This window comes from Pelmatolapia mariae, linkage group LG16_19 (genome assembly GCF_036321145.2).
Source record: "Pelmatolapia mariae isolate MD_Pm_ZW linkage group LG16_19, Pm_UMD_F_2, whole genome shotgun sequence".
NCBI lineage: Eukaryota > Metazoa > Chordata > Actinopteri > Cichliformes > Cichlidae > Pelmatolapia > Pelmatolapia mariae.
Genome location: NC_086241.1, coordinates 7,405,913 through 7,420,557, shown reverse-complemented (window position 1 = coordinate 7,420,557; position 14,645 = coordinate 7,405,913). Strand labels below are relative to the sequence as shown.

The 14,645-nt window shown below is 45.1% G+C and overlaps 1 protein-coding gene across 1 annotated transcript; it reads right to left on the bottom strand.

The window, feature by feature from the left end:
- Positions 1 to 7,247: 7,247 nt before the first annotated feature.
- LOC134644000 (collagen alpha-3(VI) chain) lies at positions 7,248 to 12,920 on the bottom strand. Its single transcript, XM_063496626.1, has 7 exons — positions 12,326 to 12,920; positions 11,476 to 12,069; positions 10,638 to 11,237; positions 9,788 to 10,381; positions 8,954 to 9,553; positions 8,121 to 8,720; positions 7,248 to 7,864 (listed from the first exon to the last, which is right to left on the bottom strand). The coding sequence occupies exons 1-7, from the start codon at positions 12,846 to 12,848 to the stop codon at positions 7,248 to 7,250; spliced, it is 4,128 nt and encodes a 1,375-aa protein (XP_063352696.1). The 5' UTR covers positions 12,849 to 12,920.
- Positions 12,921 to 14,645: the final 1,725 nt, after the last annotated feature.

The window sequence follows — 14,645 nt, the reverse complement described above, 5'->3', positions numbered from 1 at the left end:
TTGTAAAGACGTTGTCTCTGACGTATTGGAGAGCTGCCCCGGTGTTTAGGGGTCTTCCTCCTCTGTGTCTAAGCCCTCTGACCGAGTCCACCACATCCTCCCTTGTGGTATATGTGTTCAGATAGAAATGGACCTCTGGTTCTCTGCTGTACTGGACCACAGAGACATGGTCTTTGTTTTCTCCCACATTGAGTTTCTCCACCACTCTCTCTACAAAATCACGCATGGCAGGGAAGCCATTCCTTGTGCCATCAGAACCATCCAGAAGGAACACGATATCTTTTCTGTCACGTGAAACTGAGAAAAGACAGTAGGACAAAAAAATGAAAAACCTTTCACAAAGGTTGTGAGATTATCTTTCACTGGCACACTAATATATTTAACAACACTAGCCTGGCCTACTTCTGTTTTAGAAAGACCAAAGCATGCTACCAACTGGTTTGAAATGCACAAAAAACCTATAAACACATCACATTACATTTATTTGCTTTTCCTCACTGTAGCTGAAATAAGTAACTTTTGGAGCCAGCAATAGGATGTGTCTGACAACATACCAATTACGGTTGGTAATTCTGGGGTGACTTCAATAACTGCAGCTTCCACAGAGGACTCAACTTGCTGTTGCACTTTGGGTAGGTCAGTAAGTTCAGACACAGATAGAGCATAACTGGGCTCGCCAGTTATGGTCTGAAGTTCTGTGCTGTCAGAGCCTCGTGTTCCAATTGCAATGGTCAAGACACCCAGCTGTTTGAGAGCAGAGGCTGGTTCATCAATACTGTCAAATGATCTTCCACCAGTGATCAATATTAGGACCTGCGGAACTCCTTCGGGCCGCCTGCTTCCGGCAGAGGCCGTGAAGACGTTATCCCTCAAGTACCGGAGAGCTGCTCCAGTGTTGAGGGGTCGTCCGCCTTTGTGCCTCAAACCTCTGACACTGTCAAGGACCTCTCTTTTTGTGGTGTAAGTGTTCAGATAGAACTGGACGGCTGGATCACTGCTGTACTGAACAACCGACACACGGTCTTTGCCATCACCCACACTGAGTGTCTCTACTTGTTTTTGGACAAAGTCTCTCATAGCTGGGAATCCAGTTCTAGTAGCATCAGATCCATCCAGCAAAAACACCACATCCTTTCCTGCTGGCTGTCTGACCACTAAGAGACATGAGATTTACCATATGTTTAACTTGGTCAATCAAATATTTTGCAGCTAAAAAGCAACATGGTAAAATTGAATTCTTTCTTTACGACCACAACTATTTTGTAAAAAAAAGAAGAAAAAAAAAAGAAAAAAGAACAATCCACTGGCTGACCTAACACAGCAGTACAAATATGCTTTCTTTTCACACTGTTTCCTACCATGATACTGAAATTTGAAGATGGGTCATGTTCTTACCAGTCACTGTTGGGGTCAAAGGTGTGACCCTCATTAGCACTGTGCTCATTACAGAAGAGAGCTGTTCTTGAACATTGGGAAGGTCAGTGAACTCAGACACAGATACAGCATGACTGGGCTCGCCAGTTATGGTCTGAAGTTCTCTGGGGTCAGAGCCTCGGGTTCCAATTGCAATGGTCAAGACACCCAGCTGTTTGAGAGCAGAGGCTGGTTCATCAATACTGTCAAATGATCTTCCACCAGTGATCAATATTAGGACCTGCGGAACTCCTGAGGGCCGCCTGCTTCCGGCAGACGCCGTGAAGACGTTATCCCTCAAGTACCGGAGAGCTGCTCCAGTGTTGAGTGGTCGTCCGCCTTTGTGCCTCAAACCTCTGACACTGTCAAGGACCTCTCTTTTTGTGGTGTAAGTGTTCAGATAGAACTGGACGGCTGGATCTCTGCTGTACTGAACAACCGACACACGGTCTTTGCCATCATCCACACTGAGTGTCTCTACTTGTTTTTGGACAAAGTCTCTCATAGCTGGGAATCCAGTTCTAGTAGCATCAGATCCATCCAGCAAAAACACCACATCCTTTCCTGCTGGCTGTCTGACCACTAAGAGACATGAGATTTACCATATGTTTAACTTGGTCAATCAAATATTTTGCAGCTGCAAGCAACATGTTTAAATTGAACTCTTTCTTTGCAACCACAACTATTTTGTAAAAAAAAAAACAACCAAAAAGCAAAGCTATCCACTGGCTAACTAAACACAGGAAAACACATTTGATTTCTGTTCACACTGTTTCCTACCATGATACTAGAGATTACAAATGAGTCACGTTCTTACCGGTCACTGTTGGTGTCATGGGCGTGGCCCTCACTATCACTTTGCTCATTACAGAAGAGAGCTGTTCTTGGACACTGGGAAGGTCAGTGAACTCGGACACTGACAGAGCATAACTGGGCTCATATGATATTTTCTGCAGTTCTCTAGCATCTGAGGTCCTAGTTCCAATGCCAATCACATAAATGCCCTGCTGTTTGAGAGCTGAGGCTGGGCTATCTACATTGTCAAAAGACCTTCCCCCACTTAGCAAGATCAATATCTGTGGGACACCCTGCAGGCGTCTACTCCCAGAGGAGTTTGTAAAGACGTTGTCTCTGACGTATTGGAGAGCTGCCCCGGTGTTTAGGGGTCTTCCTCCTCTGTGTCTAAGCCCTCTGACCGAGTCCACCACATCCTCCCTTGTGGTATATGTGTTCAGATAGAAATGGACCTCTGGTTCTCTGCTGTACTGGACCACAGAGACATGGTCTTTGTTTTCTCCCACATTGAGTTTCTCCACCACTCTCTCTACAAAATCACGCATGGCAGGGAAGCCATTCCTTGTGCCATCAGAACCATCCAGAAGGAACACGATATCTTTTCTGTCACGTGAAACTGAGAAAAGACAGTAGGACAAAAAAATGAAAAACCTTTCACAAAGGTTGTGAGATTATCTTTCACTGGCACACTAATATATTTAACAACACTAGCCTGGCCTACTTCTGTTTTAGAAAGACCAAAGCATGCTACCAACTGGTTTGAAATGCACAAAAAACCTATAAACACATCACATTACATTTATTTGCTTTTCCTCACTGTAGCTGAAATAAGTAACTTTTGGAGCCAGCAATAGGATGTGTCTGACAACATACCAATTACGGTTGGTAATTCTGGGGTGACTTCAATAACTGCAGCTTCCACAGAGGACTCAACTTGCTGTTGCACTTTGGGTAGGTCAGTAAGTTCAGACACAGATAGAGCATAACTGGGCTCGCCAGTTATGGTCTGAAGTTCTGTGCTGTCAGAGCCTCGTGTTCCAATTGCAATGGTCAAGACACCCAGCTGTTTGAGAGCAGAGGCTGGTTCATCAATACTGTCAAATGATCTTCCACCAGTGATCAATATTAGGACCTGCGGAACTCCTTCGGGCCGCCTGCTTCCGGCAGAGGCCGTGAAGACGTTATCCCTCAAGTACCGGAGAGCTGCTCCAGTGTTGAGGGGTCGTCCGCCTTTGTGCCTCAAACCTCTGACACTGTCAAGGACCTCTCTTTTTGTGGTGTAAGTGTTCAGATAGAACTGGACGGCTGGATCACTGCTGTACTGAACAACCGACACACGGTCTTTGCCATCACCCACACTGAGTGTCTCTACTTGTTTTTGGACAAAGTCTCTCATAGCTGGGAATCCAGTTCTAGTAGCATCAGATCCATCCAGCAAAAACACCACATCCTTTCCTGCTGGCTGTCTGACCACTAAGAGACATGAGATTTACCATATGTTTAACTTGGTCAATCAAATATTTTGCAGCTAAAAAGCAACATGGTAAAATTGAATTCTTTCTTTACGACCACAACTATTTTGTAAAAAAAAGAAGAAAAAAAAAAGAAAAAAGAACAATCCACTGGCTGACCTAACACAGCAGTACAAATATGCTTTCTTTTCACACTGTTTCCTACCATGATACTGAAATTTGAAGATGGGTCATGTTCTTACCAGTCACTGTTGGGGTCAAAGGTGTGACCCTCATTAGCACTGTGCTCATTACAGAAGAGAGCTGTTCTTGAACATTGGGAAGGTCAGTGAACTCAGACACAGATACAGCATGACTGGGCTCGCCAGTTATGGTCTGAAGTTCTCTGGGGTCAGAGCCTCGGGTTCCAATTGCAATGGTCAAGACACCCAGCTGTTTGAGAGCAGAGGCTGGTTCATCAATACTGTCAAATGATCTTCCACCAGTGATCAATATTAGGACCTGCGGAACTCCTGAGGGCCGCCTGCTTCCGGCAGACGCCGTGAAGACGTTATCCCTCAAGTACCGGAGAGCTGCTCCAGTGTTGAGTGGTCGTCCGCCTTTGTGCCTCAAACCTCTGACACTGTCAAGGACCTCTCTTTTTGTGGTGTAAGTGTTCAGATAGAACTGGACGGCTGGATCTCTGCTGTACTGAACAACCGACACACGGTCTTTGCCATCATCCACACTGAGTGTCTCTACTTGTTTTTGGACAAAGTCTCTCATAGCTGGGAATCCAGTTCTAGTAGCATCAGATCCATCCAGCAAAAACACCACATCCTTTCCTGCTGGCTGTCTGACCACTAAGAGACATGAGATTTACCATATGTTTAACTTGGTCAATCAAATATTTTGCAGCTGCAAGCAACATGTTTAAATTGAACTCTTTCTTTGCAACCACAACTATTTTGTAAAAAAAAAAACAACCAAAAAGCAAAGCTATCCACTGGCTAACTAAACACAGGAAAACACATTTGATTTCTGTTCACACTGTTTCCTACCATGATACTAGAGATTACAAATGAGTCACGTTCTTACCGGTCACTGTTGGTGTCATGGGCGTGGCCCTCACTATCACTTTGCTCATTACAGAAGAGAGCTGTTCTTGGACACTGGGAAGGTCAGTGAACTCGGACACTGACAGAGCATAACTGGGCTCATATGATATTTTCTGCAGTTCTCTAGCATCTGAGGTCCTAGTTCCAATGCCAATCACATAAATGCCCTGCTGTTTGAGAGCTGAGGCTGGGCTATCTACATTGTCAAAAGACCTTCCCCCACTTAGCAAGATCAATATCTGTGGGACACCCTGCAGGCGTCTACTCCCAGAGGAGTTTGTAAAGACGTTGTCTCTGACGTATTGGAGAGCTGCCCCGGTGTTTAGGGGTCTTCCTCCTCTGTGTCTAAGCCCTCTGACCGAGTCCACCACATCCTCCCTTGTGGTATATGTGTTCAGATAGAAATGGACCTCTGGTTCTCTGCTGTACTGGACCACAGAGACATGGTCTTTGTTTTCTCCCACATTGAGTTTCTCCACCACTCTCTCTACAAAATCACGCATGGCAGGGAAGCCATTCCTTGTGCCATCAGAACCATCCAGAAGGAACACGATATCTTTTCTGTCACGTGAAACTGAGAAAAGACAGTAGGACAAAAAAATGAAAAACCTTTCACAAAGGTTGTGAGATTATCTTTCACTGGCACACTAATATATTTAACAACACTAGCCTGGCCTACTTCTGTTTTAGAAAGACCAAAGCATGCTACCAACTGGTTTGAAATGCACAAAAAACCTATAAACACATCACATTCATTTATTTGCTTTTCCTCACTGTAGCTGAAATAAGTAACTTTTGGAGCCAGCAATAGGATGTGTCTGACAACATACCAATTACGGTTGGTAATTCTGGGGTGACTTCAATGACTGCAGCTTCCACAGAGGACTCAACTTGCTGTTGCACTTTGGGTAGGTCAGTAAGTTCAGACACAGATAGAGCATAACTGGGCTCGCCAGTTATGGTCTGAAGTTCTGTGCTGTCAGAGCCTCGTGTTCCAATTGCAATGGTCAAGACACCCAGCTGTTTGAGAGCAGAGGCTGGTTCATCAATACTGTCAAATGATCTCCCACCAGTGATCAATATTAGGACCTGCGGAACTCCTTCGGGCCGCCTGCTTCCAGCAGACGCCGTGAAGACGTTATCCCTCAAGTACCGGAGAGCTGCTCCAGTGTTGAGTGGTCGTCCGCCTTTGTGCCTCAAACCTCTGACACTGTCAAGGACCTCTCTTTTTGTGGTGTAAGTGTTCAGATAGAACTGGACGGCTGGATCGCTGCTGTACTGAACAACCGACACACGGTCTTTGCCATCATCCACACTGAGTGTCTCTACTTGTTTTTGGACAAAGTCTCTCATAGCTGGGAATCCAGTTCTAGTAGCATCAGATCCATCCAGCAAAAACACCACATCCTTTCCTGCTGGCTGTCTGACCACTAAGAGACATGAGATTTACCATATGTTTAACTTGGTCAATCAAATATTTTGCAGCTAAAAAGCAACATGTTTAAATTGAACTCTTTCTTTACAACCACAACTATTTTGTAAAAAAATAAAATAAAATAACAATCCACTGGCTGACCTAACACAGCAGTACAAATATGCTTTCTTTTCACACTGTTTCCTACCATGATACTGGAATTTGAAGATGGGTCATGTTCTTACCAGTCACTGTTGGGGTCAAAGGTGTGACCCTCATTAGCACTGTGCTCATTACAGAAGAGAGCTGTTCTTGAACATTGGGAAGGTCAGTGAACTCAGACACAGATACAGCATGACTGGGCTCGCCAGTTATGGTCTGAAGTTCTCTGGGGTCAGAGTCTCGGGTTCCAATTGCAATGGTCAAGACACCCAGCTGTTTGAGAGCAGAGGCTGGTTCATCAATACTGTCAAATGATCTTCCACCAGTGATCAATATTAGGACCTGCGGAACTCCTTCGGGCCGCCTGCTTCCGGCAGAGGCCGTGAAGACGTTATCCCTCAAGTACCGGAGAGCTGCTCCAGTGTTGAGGGGTCGTCCGCCTTTGTGCCTCAAACCTCTGACACTGTCAAGGACCTCTCTTTTTGTGGTGTAAGTGTTCAGATAGAACTGGACGGCTGGATCACTGCTGTACTGAACAACCGACACACGGTCTTTGCCATCATCCACACTGAGTGTCTCTACTTGTTTTTGGACAAAGTCTCTCATAGCTGGGAATCCAGTTCTAGTAGCATCAGATCCATCCAGCAAAAACACCACATCCTTTCCTGCTGGCTGTCTGACCACTAAGAGACATGAGATTTACCATATGTTTAACTTGGTCAATCAAATATTTTGCAGCTGCAAGCAACATGTTTAAATTGAACTCTTTCTTTGCAACCACAACTATTTTGTAAAAAAACAAAAAACAAAAAGTAAAGCTATCCACTGGCTAACTAAACACAGGAAAGCACATTTGATTTCTGTTCACACTGTTTCCTACCATGATACTAGAGATTACAAATGAGTCACGTTCTTACCGGTCACTGTTGGTGTCATGGGTGTGGCCCTCTCTATCACTTTGCTCATTACAGAAGAGAGCTGTTCTTGAACATTGGGAAGGTCAGTGAACTCGGACACTGACAGAGCATAACTGGGCTCATATGATATTTTCTGCAGCTCTCTAGCATCTGAGGTCCTAGTTCCAATGCCAATCACATAAATGCCCTGCTGTTTGAGAGCTGAGGCTGGGCTATCTACATTGTCAAAAGACCTTCCCCCACTTAGCAAGATCAATATCTGTGGGACACCCTGCAGGCGTCTACTCCCAGAGGAGTTTGTAAAGACGTTGTCTCTGACGTATTGGAGAGCTGCCCCGGTGTTTAGGGGTCTTCCTCCTCTGTGTCTAAGCCCTCTGACCGAGTCCACCACATCCTCCCTTGTGGTATATGTGTTCAGATAGAAATGGACCTCTGGTTCTCTGCTGTACTGGACCACAGAGACATGGTATTTGTTTTCTCCCACACTGAGTTTCTCCACCACTCTCTCTACAAAATCACGCATGGCAGGGAAGCCATTCCTTGTGCCATCAGAACCATCCAGAAGGAACACGATATCTTTTCTGTCACGTGAAACTGAGAAAAGACAGTAGGACAAAAAAATGAAAAACCTTTCACAAAGGTTGTGAGATTATCTTTCACTGGCACACTAATATATTTAACAACACTAGCCTGGCCTACTTCTGTTTTAGAAAGACCAAAGCATGCTACCAACTGGTTTGAAATGCACAAAAAACCTATAAACACATCACATTCATTTATTTGCTTTTCCTCACTGTAGCTGAAATAAGTAACTTTTGGAGCCAACAATAGGATGTGTCTGACAACATACCAATTACGGTTGGTAATTCTGGGGTGACTTCAATAACTGCAGCTTCCACAGAGGACTCAACTTGCTGTTGCACTTTGGGTAGGTCAGTAAGTTCAGACACAGATAGAGCATAACTGGGCTCGCCAGTTATGGTCTGAAGTTCTGTGCTGTCAGAGCCTCGTGTTCCAATTGCAATGGTCAAGACACCCAGCTGTTTGAGACCAGAGGCTGGTTCATCAATACTGTCAAATGATCTTCCACCAGTGATCAATATTAGGACCTGCGGAACTCCTGAGGGCCGCCTGCTTCCGGCAGAGGCCGTGAAGACGTTATCTCTCAAGTACCGGAGAGCTGCTCCAGTGTTGAGTGGTCGTCCGCCTTTGTGCCTCAAACCTCTGACACTGTCAAGGACCTCTCTTTTTGTGGTGTAAGTGTTCAGATAGAACTGGACAGTTGGATCACTGCTGTACTGAACAACCGACACACGGTCTTTGCCATCATCCACACTGAGTGTCTCTACTTGTTTTTGGACAAATTCTCTCATAGCTGGGAATCCAGTTCTAGTAGCATCAGATCCATCCAGCAAAAACACCACATCCTTTCCTGCTGGCTGTCTGACCACTAAGAGACATGAGATTTACCATATGTTTAACTTGGTCAATCAAATATTTTGCAGCTAAAAAGCAACATGGTAAAATTGAACTCTTTCTTTACAACCACAACTATTTTGTAAAAAAAAAAAAAAAAAAGAAGAACAATCCACTGGCTGACCTAACACAGCAGTACAAATATGCTTTCTTTTCACACTGTTTCCTACCATGATACTGAAATTTGAAGATGCGTCATGTTCTTACCAGTCACTGTTGGGGTCAAAGGTGTGACCCTCATTAGCACTGTGCTCATTACAGAAGAGAGCTGTTCTTGAACATTGGGAAGGTCAGTGAACTCAGACACAGATACAGCATGACTGGGCTCGCCAGTTATGGTCTGAAGTTCTCTGGGGTCAGAGCCTCGGGTTCCAATTGCAATGGTCAAGACACCCAGCTGTTTGAGAGCAGAGGCTGGTTCATCAATACTGTCAAATGATCTTCCACCAGTGATCAATATTAGGACCTGCGGAACTCCTGAGGGCCGCCTGCTTCCGGCAGAGGCCGTGAAGACGTTATCCCTCAAGTACCGGAGAGCTGCTCCAGTGTTGAGTGGTCGTCCGCCTTTGTGCCTCAAACCTCTGACACTGTCAAGGACCTCTCTTTTTGTGGTGTAAGTGTTCAGATAGAACTGGACGGCTGGATCTCTGCTGTACTGAACAACCGACACACGGTCTTTGCCATCATCCACACTGAGTGTCTCTACTTGTTTTTGGACAAAGTCTCTCATAGCTGGGAATCCAGTTCTAGTAGCATCAGATCCATCCAGCAAAAACACCACATCCTTTCCTGCTGGCTGTCTGACCACTAAGAGACATGAGATTTACCATATGTTTAACTTGGTCAATCAAATATTTTGCAGCTGCAAGCAACATGGTAAAATTGAACTCTTTCTTTGCAACCACAACTATTTTGTAAAAAAAAAACAACCAAAAAGCAAAGTTATCCACTGGCTAACTAAACACAGGAAAGTACATTTGATTTCTGTTCACACTGTTTCCTACCATGATACTAGAGATTACAAATGAGTCACGTTCTTACCGGTCACTGTTGGTGTCATGGGTGTGGCCCTCTCTATCACTTTGCTCATTACAGAAGAGAGCTGTTCTTGGACATTGGGAAGGTCAGTGAACTCGGACACTGACAGAGCATAACTGGGCTCATATGATATTTTCTGCAGCTCTCTAGCATCTGAGGTCCTAGTTCCAATGCCAATCACATAAATGCCCTGCTGTTTGAGAGCTGAGGCTGGGCTATCTACATTGTCAAAAGACCTTCCCCCACTTAGCAAGATCAATATCTGCGGGACACCCTGCAGGCGTCTACTCCCAGAGGAGTTTGTAAAGACGTTGTCTCTGACGTATTGGAGAGCTGCCCCGGTGTTTAGGGGTCTTCCTCCTCTGTGTCTAAGCCCTCTGACCGAGTCCACCACATCCTCCCTTGTGGTATATGTGTTCAGATAGAAATGGACCTCTGGTTCTCTGCTGTACTGGACCACAGAGACATGGTCTTTGTTTTCTCCCACATTGAGTTTCTCCACCACTCTCTCTACAAAATCACGCATGGCAGGGAAGCCATTCCTTGTGCCATCAGAACCATCCAGAAGGAACACGATATCTTTTCTGTCACGTGAAACTGAGAAAAGACAGTAGGACAAAAAAATGAAAAACCTTTCACAAAGGTTGTGAGATTATCTTTCACTGGCACACTAATATATTTAACAACACTAGCCTGGCCTACTTCTGTTTTAGAAAGACCAAAGCATGCTACCAACTGGTTTGAAATGCACAAAAAACCTATAAACACATCACATTCATTTATTTGCTTTTCCTCACTGTAGCTGAAATAAGTAACTTTTGGAGCCAACAATAGGATGTGTCTGACAACATACCAATTACGGTTGGTAATTCTGGGGTGACTTCAATAACTGCAGCTTCCACAGAGGACTCAACTTGCTGTTGCACTTTGGGTAGGTCAGTAAGTTCAGACACAGATAGAGCATAACTGGGCTCGCCAGTTATGGTCTGAAGTTCTGTGCTGTCAGAGCCTCGTGTTCCAATTGCAATGGTCAAGACACCCAGCTGTTTGAGAGCAGAGGCTGGTTCATCAATACTGTCAAATGATCTTCCACCAGTGATCAATATTAGGACCTGCGGAACTCCTGAGGGCCGCCTGCTTCCGGCAGAGGCCGTGAAGACGTTATCCCTCAAGTACCGGAGAGCTGCTCCAGTGTTGAGTGGTCGTCCGCCTTTGTGCCTCAAACCTCTGACACTGTCAAGGACCTCTCTTTTTGTGGTGTAAGTGTTCAGATAGAACTGGACGGCTGGATCGCTGCTGTACTGAACAACCGACACACGGTCTTTGCCATCATCCACACTGAGTGTCTCTACTTGGTTTTGGACAAAGTCTCTCATAGCTGGGAATCCAGTTCTAGTAGCATCAGATCCATCCAGCAAAAACACCACATCCTTTCCTGCTGGCTGTCTGACCACTAAGAGACATGAGAGTTACCATATGTTTAACTTGGTCAATCAAATATTTTGCAGCTGCAAGCAACATGTTTAAATTGAACTCTTTCTTTGCAACCACAACTATTTTGTAAAAAAAAAAAAAAACCCAAAAAGCAAAGCTATCCACTGGCTGACCTAAACACAGGAAAGCACATTTGATTTCTGTTCACACTGTTTCCTACCATGATACTAGAGATTACAAATGAGTCACGTTCTTACCGGTCACTGTTGGTGTCATGGGCGTGGCCCTCACTATCACTTTGCTCATTACAGAAGAGAGCTGTTCTTGGACATTGGGAAGGTCAGTGAACTCGGACACTGACAGAGCATAACTGGGCTCATATGATATTTTCTGCAGCTCTCTAGCATCTGAGGTCCTAGTTCCAATGCCAATCACATAAATGCCCTGCTGTTTGAGAGCTGAGGCTGGGCTATCTACATTGTCAAAAGACCTTCCCCCACTTAGCAAGATCAATATCTGTGGGACACCCTGCAGGCGTCTACTCCCAGAGGAGTTTGTAAAGACGTTGTCTCTGACGTATTGGAGAGCTGCCCCGGTGTTTAGGGGTCTTCCTCCTCTGTGTCTAAGCCCTCTGACCGAGTCCACCACATCCTCCCTTGTGGTATATGTGTTCAGATAGAAATGGACCTCTGGTTCTCTGCTGTACTGGACCACAGAGACATGGTCTTTGTTTTCTCCCACATTGAGTTTCTCCACCACTCTCTCTACAAAATCACGCATGGCAGGGAAGCCATTCCTTGTGCCATCAGAACCATCCAGAAGGAACACGATATCTTTTCTGTCACGTGAAACTGAGAAAAGACAGTAGGACAAAAAAATGAAAAACCTTTCACAAAGGTTGTGAGATTATCTTTCACTGGCACACTAATATATTTAACAACACTAGCCTGGCCTACTTCTGTTTTAGAAAGACCAAAGCATGCTACCAACTGGTTTGAAATGCACAAAAAACCTATAAACACATCACATTCATTTATTTGCTTTTCCTCACTGTAGCTGAAATAAGTAACTTTTGGAGCCAACAATAGGATGTGTCTGACAACATACCAATTACGGTTGGTAATTCTGGGGTGACTTCAATAACTGCAGCTTCCACAGAGGACTCAACTTGCTGTTGCACTTTGGGTAGGTCAGTAAGTTCAGACACAGATAGAGCATAACTGGGCTCGCCAGTTATGGTCTGAAGTTCTGTGCTGTCAGAGCCTCGTGTTCCAATTGCAATGGTCAAGACACCCAGCTGTTTGAGAGCAGAGGCTGGTTCATCAATACTGTCAAATGATCTTCCACCAGTGATCAATATTAGGACCTGCGGAACTCCTTCAGGCCGCCTGCTTCCGGCAGAGGCCGTGAAGACGTTATCCCTCAAGTACCGGAGAGCTGCTCCAGTGTTGAGGGGTCGTCCGCCTTTGTGCCTCAAACCTCTGACACTGTCAAGGACCTCTCTTTTTGTGGTGTAAGTGTTCAGATAGAACTGGACGGCTGGATCGCTGCTGTACTGAACAACCGACACACGGTCTTTGCCATCATCCACACTGAGTGTCTCTACTTGTTTTTGGACAAAGTCTCTCATAGCTGGGAATCCAGTTCTAGTAGCATCAGATCCATCCAGCAAAAACACCACATCCTTTCCTGCTGGCTGTCTGACCACTAAGAGACATGAGATTTACCATATGTTTAACTTGGTCAATCAAATATTTTGCAGCTAAAAAGCAACATGGTAAAATTGAACTCTTTCTTTACAACCACAACTATTTTGTAAAAAAAAAAAAAAAAAAGAAGAACAATCCACTGGCTGACCTATCACAGCAGTACAAATATGGTTTCTTTTCACACTGTTTCCTACCATGATACTGAAATTTCAAGATCGGTCATGTTCTTACCAGTCACTGTTGGGGTCAAAGGTGTGACCCTCATTAGCACTGTGCTCATTACAGAAGAGAGCTGTTCTTGAACATTGGGAAGGTCAGTGAACTCAGACACAGATACAGCATGACTGGGCTCGCCAGTTATGGTCTGAAGTTCTCTGGGGTCAGAGCCTCGGGTTCCAATTGCAATGGTCAAGACACCCAGCTGTTTGAGAGCAGAGGCTGGTTCATCAATACTGTCAAATGATCTTCCACCAGTGATCAATATTAGGACCTGCGGAACTCCTGAGGGCCGCCTGCTTCCGGCAGACGCCGTGAAGACGTTATCCCTCAAGTACCGGAGAGCTGCTCCAGTGTTGAGTGGTCGTCCGCCTTTGTGCCTCAAACCTCTGACACTGTCAAGGACCTCTCTTTTTGTGGTGTAAGTGTTCAGATAGAACTGGACGGCTGGATCGCTGCTGTACTGAACAACCGACACACGGTCTTTGCCATCATCCACACTGAGTGTCTCTACTTGGTTTTGGACAAAGTCTCTCATAGCTGGGAATCCAGTTCTAGTAGCATCAGATCCATCCAGCAAAAACACCACATCCTTTCCTGCTGGCTGTCTGACCACTAAGAGACATGAGAGTTACCATATGTTTAACTTGGTCAATCAAATATTTTGCAGCTGCAAGCAACATGTTTAAATTGAACTCTTTCTTTGCAACCACAACTATTTTGTAAAAAAAAAAAAAAACCCAAAAAGCAAAGCTATCCACTGGCTGACCTAAACACAGGAAAGCACATTTGATTTCTGTTCACACTGTTTCCTACCATGATACTAGAGATTACAAATGAGTCACGTTCTTACCGGTCACTGTTGGTGTCATGGGCGTGGCCCTCACTATCACTTTGCTCATTACAGAAGAGAGCTGTTCTTGGACATTGGGAAGGTCAGTGAACTCGGACACTGACAGAGCATAACTGGGCTCATATGATATTTTCTGCAGCTCTCTAGCATCTGAGGTCCTAGTTCCAATGCCAATCACATAAATGCCCTGCTGTTTGAGAGCTGAGGCTGGGCTATCTACATTGTCAAAAGACCTTCCCCCACTTAGCAAGATCAATATCTGTGGGACACCCTGCAGGCGTCTACTCCCAGAGGAGTTTGTAAAGACGTTGTCTCTGACGTATTGGAGAGCTGCCCCGGTGTTTAGGGGTCTTCCTCCTCTGTGTCTAAGCCCTCTGACCGAGTCCACCACATCCTCCCTTGTGGTATATGTGTTCAGATAGAAATGGACCTCTGGTTCTCTGCTGTACTGGACCACAGAGACATGGTCTTTGTTTTCTCCCACATTGAGTTTCTCCACCACTCTCTCTACAAAATCACGCATGGCAGGGAAGCCATTCCTTGTGCCATCAGAACCATCCAGAAGGAACACGATATCTTTTCTGTCACGTGAAACTGAGAAAAGACAGTAGGACAAAAAAATGAAAAACCTTTCACAAAGGTTGTGAGA